The 16,879-nt window shown below is 43.7% G+C and overlaps 1 protein-coding gene across 8 annotated transcripts in view; it reads right to left on the bottom strand.

Annotated features, from left to right (window-relative positions):
• Window positions 1-16,879, bottom strand: part of LOC135904829 (uncharacterized) — an 809,532-nt gene that overhangs the window by 644,449 nt on the left and 148,204 nt on the right. For 7 of the 8 annotated variants that reach the window (XM_065435817.2, XM_065435820.2, XM_065435818.2 and 4 more), the window contains 2 exons: window positions 11,248-11,343; window positions 2,130-2,264 (listed from right to left, as the gene is read on the bottom strand). In XM_065435817.2, the coding sequence (XP_065291889.1) occupies window positions 2,130-2,264; window positions 11,248-11,343 (231 nt within the window). The remainder of the gene's footprint in view (window positions 1-2,129; window positions 2,265-11,247; window positions 11,344-16,879) is intronic. The other variant, XM_065435819.2, reaches the window with a different exon arrangement.

Here is a 16,879-nt window from a genome sequence, read left to right as displayed (position 1 = left end):
TTGGAAACTCCCAGGCATTGCTTGAATGGACATCAGTCTTTGTTAATTGCCTGGAATGGTAGGTCTCAACATAGTGTTTCAGGATCAGAGGAGTCTCAAAGAGACGTACATTACAATGTTCCTGTTCCAGAAATTAACCATCGAAAGCTTTCTAAAAGTTTTACTTCAGTACCAGGAACTACAGGAAAATTTTGGTAACAAGTTAACCAGACAATGCAAACATCTCCACTAATTCCTGATGAGATCAAAAGTCAACTAAAAAATTTCCAGAGATGTCAGACTATATGGCTGTTTTAAGACAAAGGCTTGTCAGTTAGAGAGATCTGCTGCCCGAGCTAACACAATAATTACCTCACAAAACCTCTAGTGTGGATACAGGTGACCTACTCATGTCAAAAACAAGGATCACCATACCGTGACAGTGTACAGGAGAAAATTCTGCCACTCTTACACAAGGAACAATTTGGTATAACCAAGTGCTATGCTAGAGCTAAAGAGAGTCTCATGGCAAAAATTGATCTTAGAGTTGAGCAAATGACAAAATGACAGACCTGTTTGAGGCTGAAGCAACCGGGAAAAATGCTGCTCATTGCAACAGAATTTGTGAGCCAACCATGGCAAAGGGAAGGCATGGATCTGGTTTACTTGCAAAAGGGTGCTGAATAATAGTCACTGAGAGTTACTCAGTATTTAGAACTAGTAAGGTTGAACAGCCTGAGTGCTTCTGCTGTGATCAATGACCCATTTTCCATGACCCAGCGTACTGTAAGTTGTTCTGACATACACTGGTCCCCTATTTTCAAAAGGTCAACTCCTCTTTCAGTCTTTGCGATGACAGGTGTAGACATGCTTGACATGACATGCTTGAAATTGTAGATGACTACAACTTCAAGCATGTCATTTCCAGCTCTCACTACCCACAAAGTAAGCAGATGTTAAGATAATCAAGGTTTCAATTGCAAAAACTGCCAACCTACATAAGACTTTGCTGGCATACAGGACAAGTCCCATGAGGAATGGTTAAGTTCTGCATGAGCTCCTAACGAAAAGAAAGCTGTGAAAAATGCTACCTGTAGCATCAGAGAACCTGGTCATGCATTTGTCTGATGAGAGCTCCTTGCGATAATACAAAAAGTTTGTACAAACGAAGCAAAAAAAAATTGAAGATGCGGCACCACAGGGCACAATATTTGACCACCATATACTCATAGGTAGAACATTTGTGTAAATTAAGGACATGAATTGAGCAGGTACTATCCACAGCCAAGCTGCAGAGCTTTATTTCTGCAGAGCTATAGACCGACAGCAGGGCAGTATGTTGAAGTGAAACATCTCATTCTTCTGGCTTCACAGGAAAGCCAAGGGAGTGGCCAAGATATTCCAGTGAAACCACCTGAATCCCCTGTAGTACATACAAGGTGTAATGACAGCAGTCCTTTACACAGAAGACACTGCCTGTTGCATTCTACATGGTACCAACACCAGATAAGAACTTCCCCTTTAAAAAAATAAAGAGGGTATCTGTGCTAGTTGAAGAAAGTGTCTTCATACTTATATGTTTAAAGAACTGACTCTGCTTAGGCTAAGCTTATTGGGAGAGAATACGACAGTCCACTTACCTAAAGTGTTGTTTAAGCAATGTGCACAAAAATCTCAAAAATTAGTACTTATTTCTAATGTATAGAGGGATTTATTAATATGCCCAAAGTGTAAAAAAATAAAATATAACTGTACTTTGATAGAATTCCTGCAGCTTCTTTTGCACAAATATATGAACGCTTTCATGAAAAGCTAGCCAAAACTTGCAGAACTGCTACTTTTGAAGTAATACTGCAGAATTTTAGCTTTACGTCCTACCACTTGGTTCAACAGTGTAACTTTCATTGTTGAACCATTGTCGTCCAGGTCATCATTTCTGGACTAACTTCCACAAGCTTTCACATTGCAGCTATATTAGGATAATGTTTCTCATGTTGATACTATCACAGTGTACCATCAACCACAAGCCTATTATAGGATTCTTTTTCTCTCGATCGGATGCAAGAAGCTATTTAAAGGTGCCTTTGAATATACAGTCATGCTGTTCAAAAACTAGCAAGGCTTGACTAGCCTTGAATATTATTACTGACCTGGAATCATCCCCGCCGGCTTCAAGGCAATGGACTTGATGTTGTAGCTCAGCAATGAGGCTATCTTGTTCAATAAGGGTATTCTTTTGAGATGTCTCTCGGTTCAAAGCTTTTGCCAGCTCACATTTTGTGGCCCTAATGAAATGCACCCGAGAAAGACAAAAAATCTGGTTTTAAAATTCTTGGTTGCAGGATAAACTAAACAACAGGAACATGCTGCAACAATAGGAACACGTAAATATACTAAGATATATATCCAAATACTCAGATAAATTCAGAACTATACCCATTCCAAGTAAAAGTCGTTTCAGAAGAATATGTCAATGCCACGTTCATGTGAAGATATTTAATATACGTAATTCAATAAGACAGCAAAATACTATATATATACAGTCCACTTTCTTTACTTTATCTTTTCCCAACAGATTTCTGAAGAATTGTCATCAATATCATCAAAATATCATCAACCAAGACACAAAACACATTATGCCACCAGCTAACCTTAATTCTTAACCTCACCTATTCCTCCAGTTCAAAATTTTTTTTTTCCTGCCTACTACTCAATTTAATATACTCTTTCATGTTTTTACGTTTATATCAACTGTGCGACCCCCTTTTCTCATGTACACTTGCCCCCACCCGCTTCTGCGCACGTCATGAAAAACAGCTTGCTGCAGGTGGGGAACGATCCCACGTCTTCGCATTACGCGTGCCATGCTCTACCAGTTGAGCTACCGCGGCGCCGTTTCCCTATCCACTTTCTTGGGTATTTATGTTTTGCTACTAGAAGTAAACCTGGGAGTGTTAGCCAGCGCCATCACTCACAAACCTTGGCAGTGGATGTGGCACATCCTTTCTGCCGCAGGTGTCACGAGTGCATGATCTTTTTGGGTGAAGGCAACTGGTCAATAAACCCACATATGCTACCTGAAGGCATCAATGTTGCGGATTCGAGACGACCTTCATTATGTAATAAACAATAACAGAAAGTGATACACATGGGAACACAGTATATCTTGTATGTCACCGAGTCCCCAAGGTGAGAACTGTGAAATGTGTGGCTGGGAATAAAAATAATATATGTCCAAGATCAGGGCAACAGTAAATGCAAATAAGAGCACAACTTCAGCACGCATTGAAGTTCAATGTCTTCAGAAATAATACATGACAAACAATCAGTTCTGAAGACCAGGCAACCTAATTTGACCAACTGATTGCATGTTGCCACAGTCATACAATCCTGCTGCTAGGGTGGTTCAACAACATAATTTACACTACATTTTAGCAGAGCCCATGTGTTGTAGAGGCCATATTTGACAATACCTCTGATTGAACTTTCATATTCACTTCTAAATGTCCTGGAATACAACAAATGTGGCCATGATTGCAAGAGTAGTCTTCAAGCCACGTAGTGGAGGTAGTGCCAAAATCAATGCCTGGCAGTATATCATTTAAACTGATCAATTCCCTATGACATAGTAAGGAAAGAGTTGGATGCTTTGCTTGAAACAAAGCTATTGTAATATTTTAAACTGCAGTAATTTGTTCGAGCCCAATTTCTTAACTACATAAGTTTAAATTGCTTTCTGGATACTATCAAGCAGCAAAATCTCTGCCCTTTCAAGCATAGGCGCCGACTAAGATGGGGGCTCCGGGGCCCGTGCCCCCTCTGGAGTTTTCTGGGAGTGGGCTCAGCTCCCTCCCCCCCCCCCCCCGGCGATGCCGAAGCCTGCCCCCCCCAACGTGTCGTTTCCAGAGTTTTGTCACGCACATCATTTGAGGTCTCTTTTGACTTGCCTCAATGTTTCCACTTAATATTTTATTGTGGTTAATAGCTTACTGCATCATTGTTGGCATGGACGTGCACAGATTTTAATTCATACTTTAGTTCTGAAAATCCTGACAATAGGAGAACAAGCGCATTAGAAGTACCAGTGGTGGCTGCCTCATCTGCATTTGCTCACTTCAACATTGCTTTAAATTTCCACTATAAACACCATGCACATACACAATATATTTAACTATATACTGTTGTGCCATACTACGAGCACCACGTGGCAACCACGAGGTGACCATGAGGCGACGGGAGCTGCCATACTACATGCACCACGTGGCTACCACGAGGGGACGAGAGCTCCCATTTCTCCGCGACAAATCAAAAATTCGACAAGGGAGGCGACGTCAAGGAGTGCCCAGCCATCTCCGCAACGAATCAAGAATTCGACGCGGGCGAGGTCATCAACCTGCCCCGCCTAGTTCCTGCCGACAAGAACTTGCTCAAACTGGTTCCTGCTGACGTGGGGTCGCCTAAGAGATTTAAGGGAGAACCGGCCCATTGTGAAGACAGAGAGTTGCTTGCAGCCGCCAAGCCGGTCTGATGCGCTATCATCCACTATCTGTAAATATTGTATAAAGTTTTTTCATTTCTTCTTCGTCTGTGGGAAGAAACCGTCTTTCATCCTCCACCCCGAAGTCACAAAAATGCACAGGAGAAAGTTTGTTATATTTTAAAGAGAAGGATATAGCCAATTAACAATTATTTCTAGAGGTATGGATAGCTTATGCCTAGAGAATGAATATGTTGCTGTATGTTCAGCTCACTTCAAAATGCTTTGTGTGCTTTTTTGAGCCTGAAAAAAAAAAAAAAACCTGTAGACCTCTGTGACTCCTTCGGCAATCTTTTATCAACGGCATGTGAGATATGATATGTGTCTCAGTATCGCTTCTTTTTCCAGTAAGTAAAGCTAATGACTCAATAAAAAAAAACATTTCTAATAATTTACAACATCTAGTAGGAATGGAAACATCGTCAATTGTATGTAGAGGTCATAAATATATACAGGGTGTCCCAATTGACTATCATGCACCAAGATTTAAAAAAAAGCAATGCGTTACTTGAAGAAAACCTAGCGCACATTGTTTCCAGTACAGTGCAGTAGCTGCCAGTAACTTCTTCATTAGATTAATTAGGTAATTGTAATTATCAAACTTTAGACGTACTATCATAATTATCAATATGTCAGTGAGGCATTTGTAGGCAAAGACAAGGGACATCTAACTGCGGTATATTCAGCAACATAGTAATTGCACCTAAATTTTTTCCGACTGATAAATAAACCTAGCGAAATATGGCAAATACCACATGACTGCACTCTCACCCACATCGTAAAGCAGTGCCCTTGAACAGGCTCCTTCTGAATTAGCCAGAATAAAATGAAGGAAAAAAATTAAAAAATCACCGCCTAAGCACTCCGTACAGATGGTTAACCAGCGAAGCTGAAACTTGCCGCCTCGGTGTTTATCACTGGGTTAATCCCAATGGTTCATTAAACAACGGCTTGGTAGGCTGCTGGATCCTTGGTATGCAGTTCCTGCTTGCGCTCGCCTCCAAGAGCCTGTTCTTGTGATCGGGCTGCAGCATCAAGATGGCGTAGACAAGCTCATTTCCAGTTCTGCTTGTGGCATTGTTGATCGAAAGCTGCCTGCTCCTCAGGAATACATATGACTCATCGCCTACCCATGTAGGAGCTGGAGAGAAACTGCTGCGCGCCCACTCAGCTGCGACAGAGAGCAACGACATCTCTACTGGCGAAGCCAATCGGGCACCTCTCTTTCGCATTTTTTTTTTGTGCATTTGCACGGGGTTGTGCCAGTGGAGTTTTCGGCGTACAGGCGACAGACAGACGGACGGACGAATTGGCTAGCCATATACAGCTTCGCTGTAAAACACTGCGATTGAGCTAGTGCCTTATCTGCCATGCTTCAGCCGATGTAACACATCGTTTGGTGTTAGTTGGAAACAAGCTATGATAGCTGTTGTCTTAGCGTAGAGAAAGTGCACGGATGGTTGTTTCTGTTCTGTCGTTTTTTTTACCACAAAACCTATCACCACAAAAGCAAATTAACAACATCCATGCAAATGTTTAAAGGTGTGGTTTGTTCTGTCCCAGCCGCGATGTCTTTCTCTAATGAACAGAAGGTAAAATTGATCTTGCCTTGGGAGCTGCAAATGACAAGCCACAAATATATCTCAGTCATAGAAGTGTGGTGGAAGACCAAACATGTCGACTATAATCAGAAATGATGAAGACCTGAGAGAAACCGGCAGCTTCAAGAAACAGCAATGTAGGACTCCATCTTTGAGTCATAGCCTATGCACGGATGCTCTAGCATTTATGGCCGCAAACCTTCATGCTAGCGTGCGAGACGTGGACGCCCAGGTACCAATTTCCAAGTCATCAGTTCGGAGGATTCTAAACAACGGCCTTTCACCCGTGCCACCTTAACCAGCACCAACGCTTAGAAGATAGGGACTTGTAGAACTGTCTAGATTTCTCATACTGGGTCCTCACAAATGCCGATGTGCCACCAGACTTTTTGAGCAACATCATGTGCATAGATGAAACCAATTTTCACAGAAATGCCCAGGTAAATTTGCATAATGTACACTACTGGAGTGACTACAATGCAGACTGGGTAAAGCGCAATCGACACCAGTACAAGTGGTCGTTCAATGTGGAGTGCGGAATTTACGCGGGTGCTATAATCAGACCCATCTTCTTCGATCACACGCTGACTGAAGAGCATCATGTGGACGAAATCCTTGAAGGAGCGGTGGATGAGTTTCACAGAGAAGTCCCGCTGTCACGTCTTCTACTCATGTGGTATCAGCAACATGGGGCGCCAGCACACAGTAGCAGCCGAGCACGAAACTGGTTGGATGCGATTTTTCATGCGCAATGGATTGGAAGGCATGGGCCTGTATATTGGCCGGCTAGGCCACCTGACCTCTCTCCACTCGATTTCTTTCTTTGGGTTTACGTGAAAGATTGTACCTACATGATCGAGACGGACGTCAGATTAGCTCAAGACAAGGATAACGGATTTCTGCCATAGAATTCTAGCATCGGTCATCAAGAAAGCCACTGAAGATGTGATAAAACGGACACAGTACTGTGTAGCTGCAAAAGGAGACCTATTCGAACACGTCCTCTAGGCAGCAGCTGGTGCTCAACAGCGCCTACGAATTCATAGATAATAAGGACACACTGAAACCTCATGTACTGTTTTGTTTGTTTTTTGTGCAGGCATCCCGATTGCCAATTCGGCTCATTTAGAAGTGGTTATTTACTTTCTTGAACACATCGGTTTTGCGTTTTCTCAACATGTGGGTCACTTCCCTGTCTGTTTATTTCGCTTTTATTTTATGGCATGAACCTGTTTTTGCAGCACGTATACACTCTCATAAAAACTAAAACCGTCACTTTAATTTGGCTTTGGTCCGAAGCAAGTTTCTGGCACGAGATATATGCCTCGTGCACCGCCTATAGAGGCGCCACTGATAGCCACCTAGTGGGCACTTGCAACAGTACACGCAGGAGCAGCAGCAGACGACAACCCTTTACAGCACGGATGGCTAAAGTTCGCGGCTGCGATTTCTCCTTTGTTCGGGTGCCAGGCTGCTTCTTCTGCAGTGACAGCTGTAGGGAAGACGCTGACCTCTGTGGGAGCAGGTATGAACACGATGTTACCGGTGTTTGGGACAACATGGTCCACATACGTGCCAGGTTTGTCCCGCAGACAAACGCCATGAACCCCATTTACATGAAGTGGAGCTCATGTTAACTAGCCGATAAATTTTGTTGAGTGATGCGATATCTCGATCGTTATTTTTAATTCTACCCTTGCCATAATGCTGCTTCTGTACCTCAATAACAAGCAGCCGTCGTTACTGCAGACTTATATCAAACAAATCCGCATAGTGCGATATCTGCATATGCCGTTGTGATATTTCTGCCGATGAGTACATGCGACATCGCCGAAAAAGTGCAGTCGAAGTCGCCTATAGAAGAGTAATTGCGAATTTATTGGTGGAAACGCGTACACTAGCCAACAAAGTCACCAAACACACGGGTTAATAAAAGCGCGTGTTAGTGCTGTACTGCCGATGAACTGCTGTTCCCCCTGCAGTTCTTGTCCCAGCCGCGATGTCTTTCTCTAATGAACAGAAGGTAAAATTGATCTAAATAGATCACTAAAACGCGTACACTAGCCAACAAAGTCACCAAACACACGGGTTAATAAAAGCGCGTGTTAGTGCTGTACTGCCGATGAACTGCTGTTCCCCCTGCAGTTCTTGCAATTTTACATTCCCCAAGGGAGCTGCTTGGAAACGTACAAAGCTAAAGTCTGACTAACTTTTTAGTACTTTTTTTTATATTACTAAAGAGAGGTGCCACATGATATATTTAAAGGCAGAGCAGCGCCAGTCAAAGTAGATGAGCGCTGGCGGCAAGGCCAGGTTTAGTCCTCGGCAGCGTCAGTATAATAAGAAAGAATTCAGTTGAGTACAAAATTCACATGCAAGAAGGGACTACGTTGTGAAACAAACAAATCACTCGGTGTATTAAGTCTGCTCAGGCAGCATTGAAGTGTGATGACTTCCCAAACGTGATGAAAACTTTTCAGTGAAAAATGGAACAAAAATACCGTATGCAGCAACTATTACCAATTCTCGCCCTGCAATACCTATTTTCTAAACACATTTCCCAAAAAAACAATATCTAAGATGCCCTTGGGCGAAAAGAATAAAGCTGTTAAAGAAGTACTTCCTTGGTATCATTCCGATAAGACACAGCGTGATTTATACCCTTTACAAACAAGACAGGGTGAAAACTTCGCAGCTCAAAAGAATCAAGAAATGTTCTCATGGAGCAACTAGCAACAGTTAAACATGTGCGAAGCCATGCATAAAATAGATGTAAAAACATGAAGTGCGCGACAGCTGGTGCGAGGATTTACCGGGCCACATAAAACCAACAATTTCAGTTCTTGCAAACTTCAGTAGCTTTAACATACAACACAATGCGCTCGTGCAGTCATGCTGCCTAGCTAGTGCAACGCGGTAAAGAAGCAGAAAACAATATAAGCGGCAAACGGCATTCCAAACTTTAGCGAAATGCCTTTAAACCACATGCTGCACTGAAGACAAACTTACTTTACCGCTTACGCGTCTAATTATGATTGAGTGGAAAAAATCACCAGCGCGACAAAGGAAAGGATGAGAACAAGAAATTTCCCACCGAAGTGACGATCCATTTTTGCTACCGTTGCTCCCGCTGATGAGGCTTTGCGGGGAATAATTAGAACCATATTGCCGGCAAGTTTTCGCCAGTATTTGAGCCCCCCCTCCCTGCAAATATTCTTCTTCGACATTGCTTGAAGCTTTGGCCATCCCACACATGCGAAGGGTGTTGCCTATCTTGCTCCGAAAACGTGAATAAGACAAAGAGGCACTATCAATGACACAACAAACTACGGTGCGCACCTGGCCCCTCCCCCGTGTGCTATGCGCACGGCCGCCACCAGTGGCACGTCCAACGGCGCGCACTACGCGTATAGTGCGCGTGTACTCTGTCGATGCAGTGCGAGCAAAGCTGGGATTTTGAAACATGCTATGACTATTACATTGCTTTTCGCATTTTGTGCATGGTAAGAGTGGTGCTTTGGCAGCGTTATCAAGGGCTTTTGTTATCAATGCGATCAGTTGACTTCGAGAGACAGATAATAAGTGTGATGTAGAGAGGAAGGAATAGCTGCAAAGCCGCGAAACCTGCAGTTGGTGCTTCCTCCATACCATTATCAAGGTGATGCGCTGTCTCTTCGGGTTTGCGACAGGCAATGCAGTTGCTTTCAATCAGCTTATTTGAGGGCGCTGCTTTATGATGCAGGTGGGGGCGCAGTCACGCGGTATTTTTTATATTTCGTGAGGTTTGTTTGCCAGTCGGAAAAAATTGCATGCAATTAGTACATTGCTGAAAACACAGCAGTTAGATGTCATTTGGGGGTACCTGGGAGTGACTACAAATGCCCTATTGACACTTTGATAATTAGGACAGTACTTCTTCAATTAGATAATTGCAATTGTTGAATTAAATTTCAGGAACAAAAGAATTACTGGCAGCTACTCCACTGTACTCAAAACATTATGCACTAGGCTTTCTTCAAGTAACACAACTGCTCTTGATAGTTGAGGTACCATGATAGTTGGGGTACCCTGTAAATTCACTCAGTAAGCTAAATGAGGCCAAGTTGGATTCACTCAAAATCAGTATCAACAGCAGTCATGCACAGGAGCGCTTATACTTGGACTCACAGAAAAAGAAAAAAAAAGACGGAGAGAGACTGCAGTTTCACCAGAAGGTTAAGCGGTATTGTGATAGTGAAGAAGACAATTACACAAAGGAAGATTACACCACCGAGAAGCGCCAGATTCTTGGTGGTGGGAGAGGACTCAGGCTGTGAAACTGGGCTGTCTCCTAGTATGAGGTCTTGTAAATTATCATATAGGGCCGTCACTTCCCTGAACAACTCTTGGAGGTCATACGAAGTTTCTCGAAAGTGTAAGATATATATATATATATATATATATATATATATATATATATATATATATATATATATATATATATATATATATATATATATATATATATATATGGGATTCGGAAAGATGGTCGAGCCTCCCCCACCGGAAAAATGAAAACTTTCCGCCTATGCTTTCAAGCATTTCACATACTACACATCACTTCATACAATGCCACACTGTTAGCTCTTTTCTTATCCTGGTATAGCATCTAACAATGCTGCAATTTTTATTACTACCTAGCAAATATTCCCTATATAGTTAGATGAAACACAGTTAGATGAAACACAAGACAAACAAACAAACCCAAGAAATACAACCAGCTAAGGTCACTATGTTATGACGAGAAGTTGCTGCTCTGTATCCCGTTAGTCCATAGATACCCTGATGTCATGTAAGCTTTCACAATAGTAAGCCTTTGCAGCAGTAAATCCAACACCGAATGAAATCTTCAGAAAAATATTATGAAATTCTTGACAGGCTAATTCATCTGACAGTATGCAGAACACAAAAAGGAAAAATGAAAAAGATGCAAGATGTAAGATGTCACATGAAAAAATGAACTTGCAGTGGTTTTGAGCAGGAGGTTTTTACTTTATTATCCCATTATCAACAATGTCAATAAGTCTGAGATATAAGAAGCGGTCAGCTTTTTTTTTGCTGTCAAAATGAAAAAAAATCATAATTTCTCACATAAGCTCAGCTTCCAGCTCATGCAGGCGCAGTGAGAGGGCAGAGTCTCCATGACCAATGGCTGAATCACTTGATACCGAGTTCCCAGAAAGTGACCTAAATGCATCAAAAGAGTATGTACGAAAGTACAAGAATGTATACCTTATGACAGACATCATGCTGTAGACTGTCAAATACACCAGATATAAGTTTAAAAGATAAATAAATGAAATTTTCCATGCAACACCTTTGCAATTAAACATGCAAAGTACAGCAGTTTAAAGAAATGAACCATGTAGCCCCTTCTGCTTTGATGCCAATACCATTTCTTAAATCAACTCTTTTTTTTTTGAAGCAATAGCTTTTTTAGGCTCTTGCCCCCATTTTGCGGTTTGCAAGTTTCTGGCTGTTCATGGGAGGAGAGTCAACTAGGGCCACTGGGTATGTGCTGGCTGCTGTCTTGCCGAGCAGACAACATTGGTCACTCTGTATTTACCCAAATAAACAACTTGCCACTGGCTGCTGTATGGACTAGTAGACAACTTGGGTTACTGGGTATGTGCCTTAAAAGACAACATTGCATATGTGACATAGGTGTGTGAGGTATATATAAAGGAGATAAATTTCCGATGGTTGGTTTCAGACCCAGTTTCCCAAGTACACAAGCCTAATTCTCTAACCATTAGGCCACAGATACAGTAATGCCTAAGAATTAATGGAATGTCAGCAACTAAAAATTACTGTAGTTTTCTCAACTGGACTGCTAACCACATGCAGTTGGTCTTATTCACGTAGAATGATCCAGCTTCTTAAATGAAATTCCGGTAGAACCCATCTCACAATGACTGTCAGCATTCATGCAATTAGCATTCAAGCAATGTAGCAACATACTGTATTGCTGAAGACACCTTTGCTTAGAATTTAGTGGTCATTCTCAGATTTCCACTGCTTCAGCTATATATGTGGCACACATTGCCTCCAGGATTCGCCCACTTTGCTATGACATTCACTCGCCAGCATCAGCCATAACCATGACGTCTCGACGACTGTATGTCAATGATGCAGTGTCGATGACATAGTGACAATAGAATGACATTGACAGCATGATGACCTTGCAACCATGACAGCATGAGAACAATGGGATGACGACGAGTGTGCGACGACGATGCCTTGACAATGATGGAATGACACGAATTGGATGACGAAGCTAGTGTGACAATGATGGAACGACCACGATGGCATCACGACGACAATATGAAAACGAATTCGTAGTGAAATGATGATGATAGCATGAGAACTGCTGCATAATCCATATTAAATGACAACAGCATAATTACAATGAAATGACGAAGAAGGAATGATGTCATTGGAACGAAGACATGGCGACAATGGGATGACGTTTCTGAAATGACAATGGTATGATGACAGCGTGATGACGACGGCGTGACAATGAGATAACGACTGTATGACGACGATGGCGTGATAATGGCGGTCTCACGAGAGTAATATGAAGAAACTGTAATGATGACAATGGAATGGCCAAGACAGCATCCAGATCTCGAGCTTCTTATCTATTGCCGCACAAGCACCCCTGTCTGCATTGAGCCCGATAGTGATAGCAAAGACGATCTGCTCGAGGGGGCGTGCAGGCTCAAAAGAAGAAGACTGCACTCCCTATTCTCAGGTTTGCCGATAGAGTGCGACAGGACGACCTTTCTTCCCATTCTCAGTGTACTGCGACACTGGTGAAGGTGATGGGTACTGCACTCATCACCCGATGATCAGGACTCCTTTCAGCAGCCCTACATCAAGCCCAGTGAGAAGTCCCCGCATTAAGACGCCTGTACACCGGGTAAGTCACCGCCTGCAAGGTATGAGCCCAGAATTCGGTATCCTGCAACGACCAGTCCTGTCAACGACCACCTTTGCTCAAGGAACGGCATTAGCAAGCCCTACACAGGTTTTTATGACGGCACGCATGAAGATGCTGAAGACTGGCTGGACCAGTATGAATGCGTGGCCAACTCCAATCACTGGTGTTCTGACCAGAAGCTCTCGAACGTGTACTTCGCCCTTGAAGGGAGCACAAGAACATGGTTCATGAACCACGAGGGAAACTTGCCATACTGGGACGAGTTTTGCCAGTGGTTACTTGAGACCTTCATAAACACGAATAGATAGGAAAACGCTCAATGCCTTCTTGACTTGTGTATCCAAATGCCAAATGAGGGTGTCATCAATGTTTGCCGAAGACATGACACGTTTGTTTCGCCGCGCAGATCCCAACATGACCAAGCCAAAGAAGCTGAGTTATCTCATGCGTGGCGTCAAGGAAAAGCTCTTTGCTGGCCTTGTACGCAACTCACCAACAACAGTGGAGAAATTTATTAGAGAGGCCACAGCAATCGAACGGGTGCTGCTCAACATCACCAGAAAATGACCGGCACGGTGGCGGAGCGTCTGCAGGAGCCACAGTACTGGCGGCCACCGACGACAATTCCCTCGCCCAATTGATAAGGGAGATTGTGTGCGAGGAGATTGCAATTGCAAAGCAAGCATCGATGCTGAAAGAGTTCACAGTCACTTCTGTTGCTGAAGTTGTGCACCAGGAACTCCAACAAGCCTTTGCACCTCCCAAACCAGGCCCTAAACCATGTTTTGAGCCAAGCGTTTACAGCTATGCTGACACTATCAGTCGTCCACTGTTGGCAATACCAATGAAACAGTACCGCCAATGCACCCCTGTCACATTCTGGGCCCAACGAGAGCCTTTTTGGCAACCCCACAGGTTAACAGGACCGATATATGGTGCACCGCCGATTTCCGACCATTGTGCTACAATTGTGGAGAACCAGGGCACATTTTCCGCTTCTGCCCTCATCATCAAGCTGGCTACCAGGGAAATTTACCTGTCACTACACGCCGTCAGCTTGATGAAAGCTGTGGCCCATTTGATGGCAGCTTTACAGAAGGGCAAGTGAGATCCTCTACCATTCGGTCACGGTCACTCTCTCCAACCCATTTTTCATAGCCATACCGCTGAAGTTTTGCTGACGTGGGGAGGAGGTCTCCCAGCCCATGGCGGGGTAATTGAAAGCAGCGACCTCTGGGGGCAAGGTTGCACATAATCGAATTGCTGAAAAGCCCCCAGTATTGCCAAGAATGCAGCAGATTGACAACCTATGAGAGCCAAAGACTGATAAAATTTTGAGTGCCAACCTCCCTGTAATTGTTGATGGGCATGAAGTACTGGCCTTAGTGGACACTGGTACTTACTTTTCTATAATGAGCGAGCCCTTGGCAGACAAACTTAAGAAGGTTAAAACGCAATGGACGGACCCTTCCATTCAAAATGCCAGAGGTCAGCTGATGACACCTACAACAAAATGTACGGCAAGACACGCAATAGGTAATATAGCTTTTGTCACTGCGTTCGTCATTTTATCACGGTGTTGCAAACAGCTCATACTAGGCCTGGACTTCTTGCAGGAATATGGTGCTGTGGTTAACATATGTGACGGCATGGTCACTTTTTCCACTAGGAAAGACACGATGACCCGTGCTGCACAACCACAACATAGATCTTTACATGCCACTGCCGCCGATGTCTTTATACTGCCCCTATCATGCAGTCTTGCTCTGGTTATTTGCAACACACAATACACCGAAGACGGAGTAGCCAAACAAATAACGGCACTTCTGTTGCGTCAAGGTATTGCCATGGTTCATGGCATTGTCAGCTTAACAGAAGGATGTGCCGATGTGCTGCTGGCAAATTTCACCAACGAATGCTGGTATATCAGCAAAGGCACCGCAGTAGCATATCTTGATGAAATCAACAATGCTCAACACTGCTTTGCAGCTCAAGAGGACGCAATGGCTGATATGGCACGACATGTACCCATCGTCGACGTTGGTACAAGTCTAACGCCGAAAGATGGGCAAAAGCTTCTCGAACTGCTTGACCAATTTAAGGATTGTTTCTTTTCCACGTCTTGAGTTGGCCAAACACTGCTGACTAAGCACCGCATAATCACGGAGGAGACCGCAAGACCCATTTGACAAAATCCCTACCATGTGACTCAGAAAGAAAGCGAGGCAATACAGCAGCAGGTCCAGAAAATTCTAGAGGATGATGTCATCAAGCCGTCAAAAAACCCTTGGGAAGCGCCAGTGGCGCTCGTAAAAACGAACAATGGTAGCTTGCAGTTTTGTATTGATCATTTCAAGTTAAACCGTGTTACAAAGAAAGACGCTCATCCACTGCCCCGCATAGATGATTCTCTCAACAGGATAGATGGATCTAAAAAGTGGGTACTGGCAAATTGAAGTTGATGACTGTGATCGACAGAAGACTGCTTTCGTGATGGCATACGGGCTGTACGAATTCAAGGTTCTGCCCTTTGGGTTATGCTCAGGCCCGGCCACGTTTCAGCGACTAATAGACACCGTCCTGTCTGGCCTCAAATGAAAAACTTGCTTAGTATACTTGGGCGATGTAATTCGCAGAACATCTCAAATGGCTCCTCTCCGTTCTTCAAGCCATATGGTTCACTAGACTCACTTTTAAAGCAGAGAAATGCCACTTTGGCTTTGAAGAACTTCAGCTCTTGGGTCATGTGGTCAGTCATGATGGTGTCAGACTGGATTCTGATAAAACTGCTGCCATCGCAAAGTTTGCAAGACCCAAGGACAAGAAGGCCATGCGATGTTTCCTGGGCCTCTGCACCTATTACTGGCATTTTATCAAGGGTTTTGGGCACATTGCCTCTCTGCTCACCAGTCTCACAAGACGTCGCATTTATATGGGGAGAGGAGCAGGAAGCGGCATACAAAGAGTCACGGCAGTGCCTACAAGCCCCGCCTGTGCTCGCTCACTTTGATAAGGATGCACCTACATCAATCCACACAGATGCCAGCAATGTGGGCCTAGGCGCCATGCTCATTCAGTGGCAAGATGGCACTGATCGAGTCATTGCTTACGCAAGCAGAACCCTGTCATGTGCAGAGCCCAACTATTCCACCACAGAGAGGAATGCCTGGCTGTAGTATGGGCAGTCATTAAGTGTCGCCTGCACTTACACGGCTACTCCTTTCAAGTAGTGAGCGACCATCAATCGCTTTGATGGTTTACAAACATGAAAGACCCCTCTGGACGTTTGTCATGCTGAAGCCTAGGACTTCAAGAGTATGACATGACAGTAGTCCATAAATCAGGGAAGCAGCACTTTGATACTGACTGCCTCTCAATATCACCAATTGAATCACCAGGCACTGATGATTATGAATACGCAAGCCTTTTAGCAGATGTTGATACTGCCACCTTGTTACATCAACAACAAGATGATCAAGCGCTCCATTCACTCATTGATTTTTTGGAAGGCCGACCTACAAGTGTGCCGATATGTTTTTAAAGGGGCCATCATCATTCTGTTTGCACAACGGCATCCTCTATAGAAAGAACTATTCTTCGACAGGGCTGAACTACCTGTTAGTCGTCCCATATACTCTCTGCAAAGAAATCCTGCAGGCATGCCATAACGACGCCACCTCCCACTATCTCGGCTGCACACGAACATTGGCACAAATTAGAAGCAAATACTACTGGCCAAAGCTTGCAGAAGAGGTGAAGCATTACGTCAGAACTTGCCTT

Source organism: Dermacentor albipictus, chromosome 1, assembly GCF_038994185.2.
Source record: "Dermacentor albipictus isolate Rhodes 1998 colony chromosome 1, USDA_Dalb.pri_finalv2, whole genome shotgun sequence".
Taxonomy (NCBI): domain Eukaryota; kingdom Metazoa; phylum Arthropoda; class Arachnida; order Ixodida; family Ixodidae; genus Dermacentor; species Dermacentor albipictus.
This window is presented reverse-complemented; position numbering and strand designations above follow the sequence as displayed.